Source organism: Dipodomys ordii, unplaced genomic scaffold (genome assembly GCF_000151885.1).
Source record: "Dipodomys ordii isolate 6190 unplaced genomic scaffold, Dord_2.0 Scaffold21, whole genome shotgun sequence".
Lineage (NCBI taxonomy): Eukaryota > Metazoa > Chordata > Mammalia > Rodentia > Heteromyidae > Dipodomys > Dipodomys ordii.
This window is the reverse complement of record NW_012267237.1, coordinates 10,890,468-10,908,239: the sequence shown is the minus strand read 5'-3', so window position 1 is coordinate 10,908,239 and position 17,772 is coordinate 10,890,468. Positions and strand designations below refer to the sequence as shown.

At 41.1% G+C, this 17,772-nt stretch overlaps 1 protein-coding gene across 1 annotated transcript; it reads left to right on the top strand.

The window, feature by feature from the left end:
• Nucleotides 1-751: 751 nt before the first annotated feature.
• On the top strand, nucleotides 752-16,184 carry Znf622 (zinc finger protein 622). Its single transcript, XM_013013874.1, has 6 exons — nucleotides 752-1,488; nucleotides 3,222-3,485; nucleotides 4,196-4,358; nucleotides 7,723-7,835; nucleotides 14,642-14,785; nucleotides 15,922-16,184. Exons 1-6 carry the CDS (start codon nucleotides 870-872, stop codon nucleotides 16,047-16,049), a joined length of 1,431 nt encoding a protein of 476 aa, XP_012869328.1. The 5' UTR covers nucleotides 752-869; the 3' UTR covers nucleotides 16,050-16,184.
• Nucleotides 16,185-17,772: the final 1,588 nt, after the last annotated feature.

Here is a 17,772-nt window from a genome sequence, read left to right as displayed (position 1 = left end):
GAAGGCAGTGAGCTGCAGCTGTCCCTTGGTGGCGTGAGTCCTTAGATGAAGTCTGGAGAAGTCTCCTGAGGCATTGAGGCGCTGGAAAAAAAATACTAGAGAGCAAATAAATGGCAAGAGGAAGGAATGGGGCTGAAAAATGTTGGTAGAAATGTCCCTAGCTACTTCTGACATCTGGCGACCAGGGAGAGGAGAAGTCAGGTGACCAAGGCAAGAATATAAATTCCTGTTCAGTTAATAGGTAGACAGGTACAGACACTGGATGGGCAGGCTTCTTACTTCTACTGACCTCCGGCTCTGGTCAGTTTTGAAAGGGCAGGCACAAAGTGGCTGATGTGCCATCATCTCCCTCCTCCTCTCCATGGTCCCTTGTCCCCAGGCTGGCTGAGTCTAGGTGCTGGTCGCTGCTAACAGCACTCAGGAGTCTGGCCTGCCTCCGAGTTCGGCCTAGAGTCCCCGGCTTCCCAGTGGACCGGGCCTGCCCGCAGGGTGAAGCCTTGAGTGTCGAGCAGCACCCGTGGGCTCCCAGAGGACCCAGTCCCGGAGCGCCCCCTCGGCCGCTCCTCGGCTTTCCTCCTCCGGGGGGTTGCGGTAGCAGGAGGGCGTGAAAGCTTCCCATTAACGACACCTCGGTAAAGCCATACACTTCCGGGGCGTGGCCACCGTCGGAGAGGCGGGACTTCCGGTAGGGCTAGCACTACCTTCGGACGCGTACCGGAAGCTCCCTCAGTGAGAGTCCGGAAGCCGCTGCGCGCGGGTCTCTTCGTGGCTCCTGAGGCGGCCGGGGGCGCCGGGGTCTCGCGGGGTTGGAACGCCGGAATCTGGGCTCGGTGGCCTTGATTATTTCCCGCCCCCCCCCCGGCCTGGCCATGGCGACGTACACGTGTATCACCTGCCGGGTGGCGTTCCGCGACGCGGAGCTGCAGCGGGCCCATTACAAGACGGACTGGCACCGCTACAACCTGCGGCGCAAGGTGGCGGGCATGGCGCCCGTGACGGCCGAGGGCTTCCAGGAGCGCGTGCAGGCGCAGCGCGCCGGGGCGGCGGCCGAGGCCCGCGGCCCGGCCACCTACTGCACGGTCTGCAGCAAGAAGTTCGCCTCCTTCAACGCCTACGAGAACCACCTCCGGTCGCGGCGGCACGTGGAGCTGGAGAGGCGGGCGGTGCAGGCCGTGAGCCGCAGGGTGGAGATGATGAACGAGAAGAACCTGGAGAAGGGCCTGGGCGCCGACAGCGTGGACAAGGATGCCCTGAACGCCGCCATCCAGCAGGCCATCAAGGCACAGCCGTCCACGTCCCCCAGGAAGGCGCCCCCGGCGCCCCTCGAGTCCGCCAGTGCCGTGGCGGCGGCCGCCGGGGCCCGCGGGACCCACGGTCGAGACCCGGCGGAGAAACCGCCCCGGCTCCAGTGGTTTGAGCAGCAGGCGAAAAAGCTGGCCAGGCAGCAGGGCGAGGAGAGCGGGGAGGAGGGGGACCTGGACGCCGAAGGTGAGGGGCCCGTCCGGGGGAGAAGGGGGCTGCTAACTGGCTCCTAAGTTTCGGGAAGCTTCGTCTTCCAGGCTTACACTCCAGTTTAAATTACTGTTGTCGTTTGTTGTGTTATGGCTAGGGACCACACCTAGCCGCGTGCGTGCGAGGCAGCGCTCCCCGCCCCTCAGCTACGTACGTCGCCAGCCTTTTATACTTTATTTTATATGTGGAGACTGGTCTTCAGTTGCACACATTGGCTTAGATCTTTCAGTCTTCCTGTCTCAGCCTCCCAACCTGAGATTCCTGGCCTGGACCACTACCTCCACTGACAGGGCTTTTGGTTGTGGTTTGTTTTTGCTTGGTTGTTTCTGGTGATACTGGGAGTTGAACTCAGGACTTGGGGCGTGCTAGGCTGGTACTCTGCTGCTGTGGAGTGCCTCGAGAGCCACTGTGAGGGTGGTTTAAGTGCTTTCTGAAGTGCCTTTTCCACATGGGAATCATAATTTCGGCTGTTTGGTTCCATGTTGTAGATTCAGTGTCTACAACCTTATCTGAAAAGAGACTAGGTACTGGGACAATACGGTAAAGACTAATTGTGGCTTTTGGCTTTTGGCTTGTGCTAGGATGACGTGTGTGCTGTTGGCCTACATCTGTTATAGATTGTGCATCTAGGGGGCTTTCCATTGTATAGGAACCTGCCCTCGTTGGCTTTATGACCTATTTATTACTTTGATCACCCCATATCCTGTTAGCACTGATAATGTATGTGTTGATATCTTAATTCATTTGTACTTCTATGACAAAATGCCCAAAGTTGTTCTTTTTTTGGGGGGGGGTCCGGTCGTGGGGCCTGAACTCTGGGCCTGGGCGCTGTCTCTCAGCTCTTCAGCTCAAGGCTAGCACTCTACCACTTGAGCCACAGCGCCACTGCTGGCTTTTTTCTTTTTGCTTATGTGGTGCTGAGGAATCGAACCCCGGGCCTCAGGCATGCAAGGCAACCGTTCTACCACTGAGCCACCTTCCCAGCCCCATGCCCAAAGTTTTAGAGGATGAGACGTTGAAAAAAATCAGGATACTGGTATATTCAGTGTCTGGCAGGGTATAATCCATAGTGAAGTTTTCTCATGATCTGTTCTCATGATGGGAAAGGCAGAAAAGTGACAAGGGGTTGTCATCCCATGGAGAAGGAACAAACAGCAAAAATCGGGCTTGTTAGTTCTCTCAAACACTTCTTAATCCATTCTTGAGGACAGAGCCCTCATGACTTCTTAGACATCTTACCAGTTAATTTTGTCTCAATAGGGGTATCAGCATGGAAGGGAACATACGTTTAAACTTAAGAACATATATTACATGAACATGTAGCACATATTTGAACACCACCATGCACATTCATAGAAATATTCCTGTGAAATGTTAGAGATGGTTAAAGTATATGAAAATAGAGTATATAAAAATAGGAGATCACTGGAATCCCACACTGGGTGGAGTGTACAGAGTTTTACTGTGCAAGAGTTTTCTGTGTACTTGAAATTAAAGATTAAGGAGTTTCTTAGCTGTAGAAACATTTCTGTGGTTAATAACCAGCTGCATTTGAGATCTTGAAAAGATTTGTTTTCAGGGGGATGTCATTGGTACCATTTCCACCTGCATGTAGTACCCTGCCACTTCATAGGAATCACTTTGGTGTCTTTAACTGTGGTTACTACTTTACATAAATTAACTTTGCTTTTTGAAACTTTGGCTTGAAGACTGGGAAGACATTGATTCTGACGAGGACTTGGAATGTGAAGATTCTGAAGTGATGGATGAGGAGGAGGAGCAGGATGTGGAGGAGGAGGAGGAGGCTGGTGAAGGCCCATCCCTTGGTGCCATCCCAATAACGGACTGCTTGTTTTGTCCCCATCATTCAAGCTCTCTCATGAAGAATGTGGCTCATATGACTAAAGTCCACAGCTTCTTTATTCCAGATATAGAATATCTTTCAGACCTTAAGGGACTGATTAAATATTTGGGTAAGTATAATGCTAATGTCTTCCTCACTCATCCCTGCCCTCCAGCAATACTGGAGTTTGAACTCAGGCCTTGTGCTTGTCCAGTTGTGTGACTGAGCTTCTGTCTACCTATTTTATGTTTTCCATTTGTAGTTGTGGTAACAGGTATGTACTACCATGCCTGCCCAGCTGTGCAGATGGAGTCTTAGACTTTGCTTCCTAGAATAGCCTGAAACCCCAATACTCCCAGACTCTCAGCCTCCTGTGTAATTGGGATGACAGTTATCACTGCACCCAGCTATTGGTTGAAAGGGAGTCTCCTGTATGCCTGGCTGGCCCTGAACCTTGATCCTCTCATCTCAGCTTTTTATATAGGATTATAGGTGTGAGCCACTGGGGCTTACCTAGTTTTACTTTTAATGAGGAAATACCATGTTACTGGGGCTGGGGACAATTAAATTAGTCTTAAGAAAATATTTTTGTTTTTCTTTTCAATCTTTGATTTAATAATTTGCTTACTTTGTGAAAACAAACTTTTTTTGAGTTGGAGAGAGAGATGCTCAGACTCAGGGTAGCTGCACATACTTTAAACTTCTTCTTTTTTTTTTTTTTTTTTAGCAGGGTCTTACAATTGTCTATAGCCCCAGCTAGCCTGAGACTCATCATATAGCACAAGCTGGTCCTAAACTTCTTTTTTTTTTTTTTTTTTTTTTCTTAAATGATTTGACCAGGAGAGAAAGTTGGAGTTGGCAAGATTTGCTTGTGGTGCAATGAGAAAGGGAAATCCTTTTACTCCACAGAAGCAGTACAGGCACATATGAATGACAAAAGCCATTGCAAGCTCTTCACAGATGGTGATGCTGCTTTGGAATTTGCAGACTTTTATGATTTTAGGTAAGTTGAGGTTTGGCGAAATGACTTGATGACTTATTTTCATTGAAGTACAATATGTACACTAAATTTTTAACAACCCTTATAATAGCTCTCTATGAGCCAAGAACTTAGTTTAACACAACTAGGAAAGAGAAGAGCTTGGGTTCAGATGAAGTCTGTTTGACTGGTGGTTAGAAGGTTATCAATTTTGCCACTTAACCTAGTGAACCGAGAGTGAAAATTAGAATTCATGTTTTGGATTTCCTGAGACTTTGAGTCACAAGCTGTTTTCTAAAGGGATTGTGATGGTTGCTAAGCTTGGCCTGATCCTGTCATTTGGTGGGAGATTATTCCCTAGATGATTTCACTAGAATCTTAAACAGTTCATACATTAGGCAGCAAATGTATTAGTGCTCATGAACAACTAATTCCTATTGTCAAAGTTGCTGTGATGTAACGTAAGAGATGAGTAAATGCGTATAATTACCAGCCAAGTATGTATAGCCCAAGTTGTACAGATGTTTAGAAAAGTTTGAGTCTTTCAAAGCCTCTCTTTACGGTTTTTTTTTTTTTGGTCGGATGTGGGGCTTGAACTCTGCTTGGGCGCTGTCCCTAAGCTCTTCAGCTCAAGGCTACTGCTCTACCACCTGAGCCACAGCACCACTTCCCTCAAAGCCTCTTTTATTTTCACAGTGACTGCTCACTTTTTCAGTTGAGAGCTTGGGTCTGTCTTATTTAGGTGGTTAGAGGTGGTGGCAGTACAGAAGATGAATTGTGTCTTTAGGAGGTGGAAAGCATCCTTCTGGCAATAAATTGTATTTTTTCATGTCCAGTGTCCTGTCAGACAGGAGTGTTTTTTTTATACAACTTTTATTATCATGCATTACTTGTGCATATAATTTCATATATACATACAGTGTATCTCAACCAGACTCAACCCTTTATCACTCTTCCTTACCCACCTCCCTTTTCTAAAACAATTTCAGTTTTTTTGCTGTTCTTATATATGTAAGGAAACAATTTCAAAGTCCTCATATACCCTTTCCTTTTCTGTTTTCTCCTTCTACTGATGCCCACCCCCAAATAGAACCTGTTTTACTTTCTTGTCACTGTTTTGTTTTTTTTTTAATCTTTAAGTAGGTGTACAAGGGGTTTCAATTCCACAGGTCAGTTTGTAAACATAATGCATCTGATCAATGTCCCCCATCCTTGGATCTCTTCCAACTCTACCCATCCCCTCAGGTTACCTGGTTCCAGTGTTAATGACCTTTTGACTGATGTGTTCCAATCAGAAGTGGTCACAACAAGCACCACAGGCTAACTCCTAGCTGGCTTGGCATGTTGGCAGTATCGCGTGTGACCTCTCAGTCTACATCCTTTCCCTATGCATTCAGGTTTCTGCCTTTCTCATAATTTCCATTATTTGTGTAGACTCATGACTCCCAAGTTAATGTCCTAAGTATAGTAGTCTTCTTCTCCAGGCATACATACCAAGCTCTCCTTGCCATTTTGGTACTATTTCTAAGTAAATTGTTATCCTGTCCTTCTAATTCAAACACCTCAAAAGTCTCAAAGCTAGGCAAAAGGATTCTGACATAAAAGTCCTATGAGTTCTGGCCTTGCCATGGTCCTGGTGTTTTCAACTGTTTGTTCCTCATGATTGTAATATCCCAGGACCTTTGTACTTCCTGTTGTCTTTGTGTATAACCTTTGTTCAGATTACTCATATGAAATTTATCCCCTCCTTTCCTGCAGGGCTTGGCATGTTACCCACTGTGACTTTCAAATTTTCATAAAATTGCAATAACTTCCTAATCTTGTTTATTCTTTCATTTGTCCTTATAACGCTTACTGTCATTTCAACTTTATGTATTATTTCTAGTCTCTTAAAATCTAGATGGCTTAGGTCTTTTTGTTACTGTTATTATTGTTCACTGTGTTGCTCAGATTGTTAGTTTGAATTAATATTTATAACTAATTCGAACCAAGAAGTGGATTTCCCTGTATCCAAATGAAGATTTGTTATGTAGACTTAGAGGTTTTTTTTGGGGGGGGCTCCTAGAAATGAGAAATGGAATGAGCCTTTATAAAAGAGAATAATAAATTATTTAATTACCTTGAAAGCAAAACTTGCTAATGCTCAGTGAAGAAAACTTGGAAAATAGAAAACCTTATTGAGTTTGAACTGTTCTAATAAATACCTTTATGGATTCGTTGAGTTAAAAATTATTTATAATTCCACCCTTACTCCCAAGATAACTGTTAACTTATTTGAAAAATATCCAGATAAGAAAGAGAAGATTAATGATACCTAGACATTTTTCAAGTGTATTTCTCTAAATGATCCTTTCTTTCTCTAAGAATAACTACTGTTAGAATTACATAGATCAGTTTTTTGGGCCTTTTATAAAAACGTGTACTCTGAATCTGATTTCCTTTTCTTAGCTTTATGTTTGTGAGACTTATCCATACTGCTTAGTACAGTTTTAGAAAATTCTCATTGTTAGAGTATTTTAGTTGTGTCTAGTTTTGAACTGTTAGAAATAATGCTGCTCTGTCATTCTAGAGTCTTCTGGCAAACATACATTCTCTTGTGTAAGAATGCATTTAGGAGCTAGACCAGAGGATATGCATCTATTCAAATTTTAAAGATGTTGTCTTGTGGTTTTCCAGAGTTGTTTTCTGAAATTCTCCTTTAAGGGAGAGTTTTTCATTTTAGCTGCTTTGGTAGGTCTGTCTTAAAATGACTAATGTAATTAAGAGCCTTTTTGTGTTTTGATTGGTCACTTGGAAATCTTTTTGTGAAGTATCTAATCTAGTATTTTATCTGTTTTTTTCTATTGAGTTATGTGGCTGTTAATATTTTATTGTACATTTTTTTCAGTTATTGGTCACCAGTATATATAAATATGAATTTATGAACAGTTTTAGTTACATATAAATTCTTACTAGAATTGCATTGTCCAATATGGTAATTACTGGATAGCTATTTTAATGAGCTAAAAGAGAAATTAAAATTATAGTTTTTCAATCAGTTTTAGAAGTTCAGTGCTAGAAGCTCCTGTGTCTATGACACATAGAACATTGTTGTAATCATAGAGTTCTATTGGGAGAATTGTTCTAGAACTTGTTTTTATAATGGTTCATTTTATCACATGTGTATGTCTAGATCTGTGTTCTCTTAGAACCTTAGAAACAAATAAGAAAAATTATTAGTGTCACTTCCTTATTTTTATTACAGAGAAATGCTGGCAAGTTGCTTTCTCCACCAAACCTTTCAGCTGGCAATCTCTGCAGCTGACTTTCAGGTAGTTAGTGGGTATGCCACATGTGCAAATGCAACTTGAATGAGGTATTGCATAAATGCCCCTTCTTACTGTTCTAGGAGTAGCTACCCAGATCACAAGCAAGGAGAGGACCCTGATGAGGCTGAGGAATTGCCTTCAGATAAGAATTTAGAATATGATGATGAAACTATGGAATTGATCCTGCCTTCTGGTAAGTGTATCTGTCCAAGCAAAATAGCTTGATGTTAACGGACTGTGAAGAAGTTACCTGCTATGCTGAAGGAATAGAATGGAATGTATTTGTTCTTTTGTTTGTTTGTTTGTTTTTTTTGGGGTCCGGTCGTGGGGCCTGAACTCTGGGCCCTGAACTCTGCTGTCCCTCAGCTCTTCAGCTCAAGGCTAGCACTCTACCACTTGAGCCACAGCGCCACTTCCGGCTTTTTTTTTCTGCTTATGTGGTGCTGAGGAATTGAACCCAGGGTCTCATGCATGCAAGGCAAGCATTCTACCACTGAGCCAACTTCCCAGCCTGTATTTGTTGTTATGTATATAAGATAACACATTTAAGTTAGCTGTTTTGTTTAATTTGGATCAACTTTTTTTTTTAAACTAATTTTTTTTAAACTAATTTCTCTTACAATTCAGATTAGCCATTCCTTTGTCTTCTTTTGGGTCTTTTCTAGGTTTCTCTTATTAATCTTGACTTTTATTCGTTGGACTGATACCTATGGTTTCCAAATAGTAGACTAGTAATCTGGCATGTGCATACCTGGCAGACACTCCTGCATTTCTGTCTGTGTTCTAGTTGAAGGGGAAGCCAGGAATTTTAATTCTGCCTTTTGTGAGGAATAGGACTTGGTGGGAATTTACTCTAGGTATGAGATGGAGAATAACCGTGAATATGAGAAATATCCATTGTATATTGTTTGGGAAAAAGGAATTGTATCTAGCTGGTAATGGAGAATGTGAAGTTAAAGGGAATGGAGTGATAGAGATGATAATAAAATCCTAATAATGCCTAGAATTTACTCAGCAGGTTTTGTAGCAAGTCTGTGAGAGAGATTCTGTCATCCTCACAGGACACAGGAATCAATCTTTCAGGAATTGAGTAACTTACGGAAGTCACATACCAAGCCTGTTTTCCACTTCTCTGTTGTGGTGGGGCAGGAGCAGCACACCTGCCAGGGAAGTTGTGTGTGGTTAAGGAGCAAGCTTTCAGTATTGTTTTCCATGCCATCTTTAGTCAAAATGATAACTGTTTAAGGCTCAAGGGCAACTTGAGGGTATGGTTGTAGAAGAAGATGGCAGGCAGAATCTGTCTTAAAGAATCTTCCTACAGTGATACTTTATTGTAGTGTAGCATTGCTAGTAAGAACCTGAATATAATCATAAAAAATCTCTAGAATTCTGTTATAAATACATAATAGGACAAGAGCATCTGTGTCAGCAGTCAGCCAATTAAGAACTGAGGATATTCAGGGGGAAGAATTGCATTTGTATTGAACACACTTTTTCTTGGCATTTCTGAAAGAAAGTATAGCAAATGTGTTGCACTAAATTTGTGTTACAAGCAATCTAGAGATGAAATAAATAATACTGGAGGATATGTGTAGGTTATATGCAAGTACTATACCATATTATCTTGAGTACCTACGTGTATTTGATTGTAGAATAAAGTAACAACATACCTTAAAGTAAGCTGAATGAAATAAGTAGTATCTGATGTGGAAGAGTAATTCATATTTACTTCGTTTTACATCTACTTTAGCATCTATTACAAAAACACTCATAATAACAAGCATGTCCTATTTAAGAAGTATAAAGTATTTAAGAACTGTTTTCATCTGGACATTTTGAAGGGGAGGGGGCTGTTGTTACTGGGCTTGAGCTCAGGGTCTAGAAGCTGTCCCTTGGCTCTTTCACCCAAAGCTGGTGCTCTGTCACTTGAGCTACAACTCTGCTTCTGGCTTATTGGTGGTAATTTTGAGATGAACTTTCCTACCCAGTCTGGCTTTGAACCATGATCCTCAGATCTTAGCCTCTTGAATAGGTAGGATTACAGGTGTGAACCACCAGTGTAAGGCTTTGGACTTAAAATTTTTGAACCTTAAAAATAATCATCAGCTATAGAGAAAACATTTTCCTAAGGTGACTGGTTTCTCTAAGGTTAGTCCAAGTCCCGAAATGGGTATCTTTTTGGACAACCATTTCTTATCCCACATTCAGATGATTTTACAAGTTCTTAAGTGTCTTTGGAATATTTTTTTGTTTTCTCTTTATCCATTGTTTGTGTCACCAGTATAGTTCAGTCTGGTTTCCACCAGAACCTTCTTTCTAAAAACTCAGTATATTTTCTTTTCACATTAGAGTTCTGGCAGCAGGAGCCATTGCCTCCAGGGTAACTTGAGTTTCTCTAGCCTCTGGTCCTTCAGATGCCTCATGCTAGACCTTTCTTTACCCTCTTGTAGTCCCATGGGTCTTTCCATGTGTGATGCCTTCAACTCTGTAAGGCTCACTTTGAGTTCACTTCTCAGGGGAGTCTTTAACCTTCCTCTACTGTCTATTTGCTGAGTGGTGGAGGTATTCTCTGCTCCCAGGACACTTGCATGTCTGCCAAAGCTTTCACCTTGAAATTGTTGGCTTGCTTATCTGTCTTTCCCCATTACCTTAAAACTTGGAATATAGTAACTGTACATATTTATGGGATTCATTATGACATACAGTACATAATGATGCCATCAGAGTAGCTGTTTTTTACTTCAGATATCTTTAAGTTGGGAGCACCAAGTTTTGAAATAATTGTTGTCAACCATAGTTACCCTACTGTTACCATTAAAAGTTACTCCTCATCTCCAACTTTCCATTGCGTTCATGTTTCTTCTGGGTTCTCAGATACATAAGAACCAGATAAATGTTATTTACTCTGAAGGTAGTGGCAATTTTAAAAAGGTGAAGTTGATTTCCTTGGGCCTGAAGTAATAAAGGAAATAAAGGAAAAGGCAAGCAGTGGGTCATGGTGATGATTTAGAACCATATTTGTCTGTATTAATGTCTTGGTCCGTGAAGAAAATTGCTTTGCCTTTGTGACATCTACTCAAAGAAGAAATTAGCTGAGATGAGCTGGAAAATATGTATATGTATTTATAGATTTTGGGTTTCCTTGCTCACAGTTATAGGTCTAGTTACTAGTCATGGATTTAAAGTACATGATAACTCAGGCTACTCTGACATAGTCTTGGGAGCAGTGAAGTAATTGCCTTGGTATTAAGGATACTACAGATGATATACTTTTATACCAACTGTCTTGGGAAAGAAATTTGACTAACAGAGACTCTGAAACGCAAAACTTTTTTTTTTTTAGTCTTTTTAAATTGTGAAAATACTGTACAGAGGGGTTACAATTACATGGGCAAGATAATGAGTACATTTCTTATCAAGCATTGTAGCCTCCTCCTTTGTTTCCCCTTCCCATCCCTTCCCACCTCCCCCCCCCCCACCATCCTCTCCGCCCCCCCACCAAAGTTTTAAAGTTCATTTTCGACATAACAACTTGTACATCTCATTGTTGCAATGGGTCCACCTGTATCCCTATATAAACGATTTGTGAAACCCAAAACTTCTTACTAGACTGTGTCCATTTTTTTTCCTGTGAGTGCTTATCCTTTTTATAGGGAAAGGCCATAATTTATTGAAGTCATATGTGACCTAGAGAAGATGGAGAGCCACTGGTAAGCGCATCTAAATACAAATCACAGTTGTAACGTGACTATTCAGTAGGAACAAAACAGGTTTGTAAGTCCATCAAAAATCACCAGTATCCTGAAAATTCTTCCATCTAGATTGACAAAAGTGCTTTTAATTTGTCTTGTACTTCTCTCTCAGATTTTAATAACAATGTATGCTTTAATAACAATGTAGTCTTGTATACAGTGAGATTTGGTACTTAATTGGTTTGCTTCTGTGCCTCAGTACTGTTTTCATGGCTTTTGTAGCAACCCTAAGAAAATGAGGATCTTTGCACACTACAAAAATGAGTCAGCTGTTTATCTCTGAACAAATTTACCATTCAGAAACCTCTTTGAATATGCTTGAAGCAAACGTGGGAAGGATTTTATATAGAGCTTAGTAATATTTAGTCATCTCTGCTGTCTTATTTAAGCTGGTTTCAGAGGAGATAGAATACCTTAAATCTAGTTCTTCAGTAAAATTAGTAGTGAGATAATTCCCAAAACCAATGACAAAATGTATCCAGCAGAGGGCACTATGAGCATTTGTTCTCTTCATTGCTCTTCAGTTCATCTGGAGGAACCTGGGTGTGAAAGACACATTCATTAAGCTTCTGTCTGGCTAGTTAGATGAAACTGCTGCTGGATCTACAAGAAATACATAGGTAATCTTCTTAGGAAAATTGCCTTTGGAGATTGTCTTTTCTACTATGCAGGTATAATGAGTTGCATAGCTGTTTGTTCAGCAGAAGTGGGCAGTTTTGTAAGCAGTGTGTTTCACCGTAACTCAGACATAACCAGTATGTTATTTATTGAGCAGTCATACTTTGTTTTCCTTGATGAGGGCCTTCAGGTTAAGCTGTTCTGAGAACCTACAGCTGTCATTGACATGGCAAGAAAAGCTCTAAACTGTGTTTACACTTCTTTTCTGCCAACTATTTGAAACTGTCAGGTGTATTTTCAAATGTTGCTTAAAAATACTCATCTTGATTTATTATATACACATTTATTGATTGGGGGATAATTATCGTTGCAAACCTAGAACTTCTTGCCCTAATACTGTAAGTAGAAAATCTTAATAATTGCTGGAGTTTCCTGCTAGGACCATTATGGCTGAGGCCTTCCCATTAGCTTCATCACACTTGTTTTTTGTGATCCTGGAGATTTGTTAACTGTTAGCCTTCCAGAACAGTCAAGCTCAGGGGAACTAATTTTCATCAGTACTAACATCCTAGGACTGTGTCTTTGATTTTTTTTTTTGGGTCTGGTAGTGGGGCCTGAACTCTGGGCCTGGGCGCTGTCCCTCAGCTCTTCAGTTCAAGGCTAGCGCTCTACCACTTGAGCCACAGCGCCACCTCCGGCTTTTTTTTTCTTTTTTCTTTTGCTTATGTGGTGCTGAGGAATCGAACCCAGGGCCTCAGGCATGCAAGCCAAGTGCTCTACCACTGAGCCAACTTCCCAGCCCCCCTGTGTCTTTGATTTTGAAAATTTTTTTGTCATCTCTTGAAGTGTGATCTCAGTCTATTGAGTAACTGCCCTCCTATGTCTATAGCTAGCTAACAAATTATTTACCAGGTGTTTTATCACATGGAGGCACTTAAAATAATCTGATCACATCACTTTTTCATGCAGATTAATTTCATGCTTGACCCTAAAAGCAAACAGCCTTTCATAACAATTATAGTATTACTGTTCATTATATTAACACAAAAGATTTAAGGTATGCAAATGTAAAAAAAAAAACTTGACTAGGAATGACGTATTTCTCACTTTCGTGGGAATAACTGTCTTTAAGTGTCTTGCATGCATTCTGTTAAATATCAACATGTTTATGTCCAGGAAGATTTAATTGCTATGTCCTAAATCTTGGGGAAACGTTCATGCTTAGCCCCTGAAGCAATGTTGAGGGCTACCTTTTGGGAACTGCTGGTGTGAAGGAGCCTGGACTTAGGCTTTTCAGCTTCATCTGGTATTGACTAGGCATGGTAGTTGGAATTTTCCTATGAAGGGGCAGAGTTTAGACTTTATATACCCTTTTGTCTCTGAAGCAGCTACTCAGCTTTCCTTTGTAGCATGAATGCATCTAAGATAATTTCTGCATGGGCAAGTGTGGATATATTCCAATAAAACTTACAAGCAGACTGGTTGGCTGGATCTGGTTCTCCTGAAGTTTGCCATCCTATTGATTATTTGTATCAGATGTGCCTGCCTTTAAATAGGAACTTTGAATTATTCCTCTAGCAGTTATCTTCATTTGCACTGGATTTCTCTTAGCCCAGCTGCCACATTCTAAAGCATTGGATACCCACTATTTTTGTCCATTGAAGTATACATAACCCTTTTTTTTTTTTTACCTATTATGATTGATAATGGCTTCTGAGAATACAATGTTTAATGTATAATCATACATTGTAATGACATCAAAATACATTGGAAGTTAAAATTAGAAACACCTAACTAGGTAGGGCAGCTCATGCCTATAATCCCTTTACTCAGAACTCGGAGACAGGAAGATCAACAGTTTGAAGTCAGCCAAGTGTGAACAGCAGGACTGGACTGTCTCAAAACAATTAAAAGTTGGAAATTCATTTCTGAAAGCCTAAATGTTTTGCAAGATTTTTCCAAAAAGCAAAAACTACAGGGTTCATCCTAATCATCTTTTAAAAGTTCACCAAGTGATTTATGTCATTTAGGAAGCAATAGAGAGCATTATTCAACTTTGCATTGTTGACAGTTTGGGCAAAATAATAATTTGTTGTTGGAGCTCTTTCAATGTTTAGTTGCATTTCTGGTCTCTAGCCACTAGATGCCAGTAGCACTCTAATTGTAACAACTTAAATGTCTCCATTGAGCTTGAAATATCTCCTGTGTGGTTAAAAATCACCCTTTTAGAGAATATTGCAATAGAGAATTTAAGTTGTGACATGTAGACTTAAAAATCAGGACTATTCTCTGCTTAATCTTCTATTTTTTAAAAATAATGTAAAATCCCTGTCTACATAGGCCTTTTTTAATGGAATTAGTAGGGCATGCCTTGGGAGGCACATTGCTATATGTAAGATGCTTAGTTTCTGTTAACAGTGACCTACCATTTTCCTCTCTAAGAATATCCTTGGCTTGTTCCTTCACACTTTTTTTCTAAAATGGCTGAGTCATCTTTTTTTAGTAATAAAACACTTATTTCTTCTGATGTATCCATTTTCCTGATGTGATTTGGGAAGCGTTACTTTATAATTCTGCCTTGAAAGAACTCTCCAACTTAGTGTTTAAATGCTGCTCTTTTGAAAAACAGGTGCCAGAGTGGGCCATCGTTCTTTGATGAGATACTACAAACAGCGATTTGGCTTGTCAAGAGCTGTAGCAGTTGCCAAAAATCAGAAGGCTGTGGGCAGGGTACTCCAGCAGTACAGAGCCCTAGGTTGGACTGGAAGCACAGGTATATCAATGTTTTTACCCATGGATGCCAGCCCAAGGACTTGCACTTCTAAAGGGACTTGGGTGGTGTTTGCATTTATCTTGTCCTTATGAGTCGTCTCTGGAGAAGACTGATGTCTTAGCTCTGGAGTTTCTATTACCACTTGATAGGTTTATGGCAATAAGTACAATACTGAATGACTTAAAAACTTCATATTCCTGGCACAGTAACTTAATCAATACCATGAACTAGTTGAGAAGATCACAGTCACAAAACGAATTGCTGGTCATCACAGGTAGAAATCCTGGAGGCTATCTGGAGGAATTTAAATAGTATGCCTCATGTCTAATAATTTGAGCTCTGGAGTCTAGCACAACTTGCAGTGGTGCAGATGAGTAATAGAATGAAGCTTTCTGTTTCTTCATTCTTACAATGGAAATAATAATGGCAATTGAATGTTGAATATCATAATGCTTACGTTAAGTTCATGCTGACAGTAAAGGTTAACTATTAGTTCCTTATTGCAAAATTTCTATACAAACTTTTGTAAAGATTCTGATGGATAAAGCTCTCAAATAGTGATGTGCCTGAAGTCTACTGGGAAGTAGATTTATAAAGTAGATTTATAAAGCTGGCTATCCTCAGATCCCCAGAGAGAGCCTCAATCCAACTAGCGCACAGTGGAGAGGAGAGAGGAGAACTTTCTCATGTCCAGCAAGCTATGGGCGCCCTAAATCCATCTTGAACACCTCTGTTCATGCACATACGGCTTCTTCACTGTGGATGCATATTGTAGGCTCTAAGCCCACTTGAGCTGTGCAGAGACTTTCATCATCTTAACTCTTGTCAGAAATTATTATCTGACTCAATTTGTAGTTTCTGCCTTTGTCCTCTAAGCTCAGTGAGTCCTGTAGTCCCTTCAAGATGATGAGAATTAAAAGATGCTCATAGGAGAATTGTGTTCTACTGTGCAACTCTCAGCTTCACAATAGACCCTTGAGGTTCATTGCTCGGAAACCTCAAGTTAGCATTTCTTCTTTAAGTATAAGAGCCTGCTTAACCCCAAACCAACTTTGGGATTCTTTGCAAAATTTGGACTTTGTCTGCCTACAAATAACAGAGCTTCGCCTCATTTCTTAACCTCCTTCCAACCGCAGGAGCGGCTCTTGTGCGAGAGCGGGACATGCAGTATGTCCAGCGGATGAAGTCAAAATGGATGCTGAAGACAGGAATGAAGAACAATGCCACCAAGCAGATGCACTTTAGGGCCCAAGTGAGATTCTGAGAGTCTGTGGGATCAAGCGATGCATCCCCTGCTCAGTTTCCTCCTCATCTGAGGGTGGAAGTTGAGTCATAGGATGAACCCTGTTGCTGCTACTTCATTTGTTCTGACCTAATAAAGAACGTCAGAATCAGACTGGTTTTCAAGTGTAATTTTTAACAGCGTTTAGCGTTTATGTGTAGGTAGTATGGATTTGCTTGGCTGTGGGACCTCTGCTACTTGCCAGCTGCCTTACTATCTCAGCTCTCAAAGGCTTCTGTGCTGTGGTATCATCATGTGAGAAGTATGAGAAGTTTGCCTACTCCAAAATTAGTTTAGCTTTCGGAATAATTACCACATTATGACAGTGGGACTATGTTATAAGGGCTTTGTGGCTTATGTCGGAACAACACTGAATGTCAGTTGTTAAATGTTTCATGGCTCAGGAACTGGTACTTATCTCTAGCACTTTCATTAAATCTAGACAGAGGTAAAGAAGAGAATGGCTTCCTGCAGTGGCTTTTTCTAGCAACACATAAAAATGACAGTGTTAGACATTCAGACCCGTTTTTAGGGTTGTCATTCTTTGAGCAGTTAGTTTAGGGGGGAAATAAACATAAACTGGATAGTATTTTAGAAAGATTGCCTCACAGTGAAATTCCTGAGGCGATTCTCAGTTTAAATAGTTAAGCACCAAGCATTGAAAATGAAGCTAGAATTCATTGAGCTAACTTATGGATTTTGGAAAAGTAGCTTGATTTTTAAAATGCATTTTTAAATTTTATTTATTTATTTTTGTCTCACAGGTTATGGTGGGGGCTAAATGAATCTGCCAAAGGACCTGTTGCTTATACAGTCACTGGCACTAAATCAGTACTTAAAGCATGTACTTAAAACATGTCACGTCAAGGTGATGGAGCTGCCCTAATGCTGGTAGCCAACCTTATCACCAGAGTGGATGTTATTCTTCAGAGTTGAGTTCATTACATATACCTCAGTGCACACATATTTAATCATACCTCACGTATCTAATAGAGGGCTTGTTTCAGTTTTGCTCCTCTGCCTTGTAGAAATATACAGTCTCTGCCTTGTAGAAATATACAGTCTAGACACATTCTTTAAGTCTCTGTCTTAGGAAATGGTGTCATGCTTTGCATATATATCTTTAATATGATACTGTGTTAGCTTTTCTCATTCTCAGTTTTCATTTCAGCATCTTTCACTCAACCATGTGGCTGTCTCTCCTTCGTGATGATGGTGCCCAATGTGATTGTGCTAGCATAGAGCTAATGACTTGGCTGTTCCCATGCCACATTATGATGTCAGCTCTGTACTGGTCACTTGGAGCTCGTTTATATGCTTCCTCATACTTTGTCATCTCTATTCACCTTTGGAGTGGGATGTGATGGCATTGTTGACTGACTTCTGAAATACCAGTACTGCCGCCTTTTGTTTTCTTGGTTACTTTCAACCTTCAGGAGACACCTTTGATCCATATCATTTTTGAAATTGTGTTTGTCTTTCCTCCGAGAGTCATCCCAGGACTGCAAGGCCTAGCAAGTTGCTTTGTCTGGCTTTAGCATCAGACTTGAAACCGGGGATGGCAAGTGAGAACATGACCTTTTGTTCCCTCTGTGTGCATGTTTCAGAGGCCCCAGGTGGCCTGGCTGATTGTTTGCACTTCCTATCTCCACTAGCTGCTGCATGACTGTACTCTTTACTGTGTGGTATGAGTTTGTGTTTTACT

Coding starts and splice junctions, on each gene's coding strand:
- Znf622 (XM_013013874.1), top strand. CDS start 870: ATGGCGACGTACACGTGTATCACCTGCCGGGTGGCGTTCCGCGACGCG. Junction 3,486..4,195: donor GGGACTGATTAAATATTTGG/GTAAGTATAATG, acceptor TGATTTGACCAG/GAGAGAAAGTTGGAGTTGGC. Junction 4,359..7,722: donor GCAGACTTTTATGATTTTAG/GTAAGTTGAGGT, acceptor TTACTGTTCTAG/GAGTAGCTACCCAGATCACA.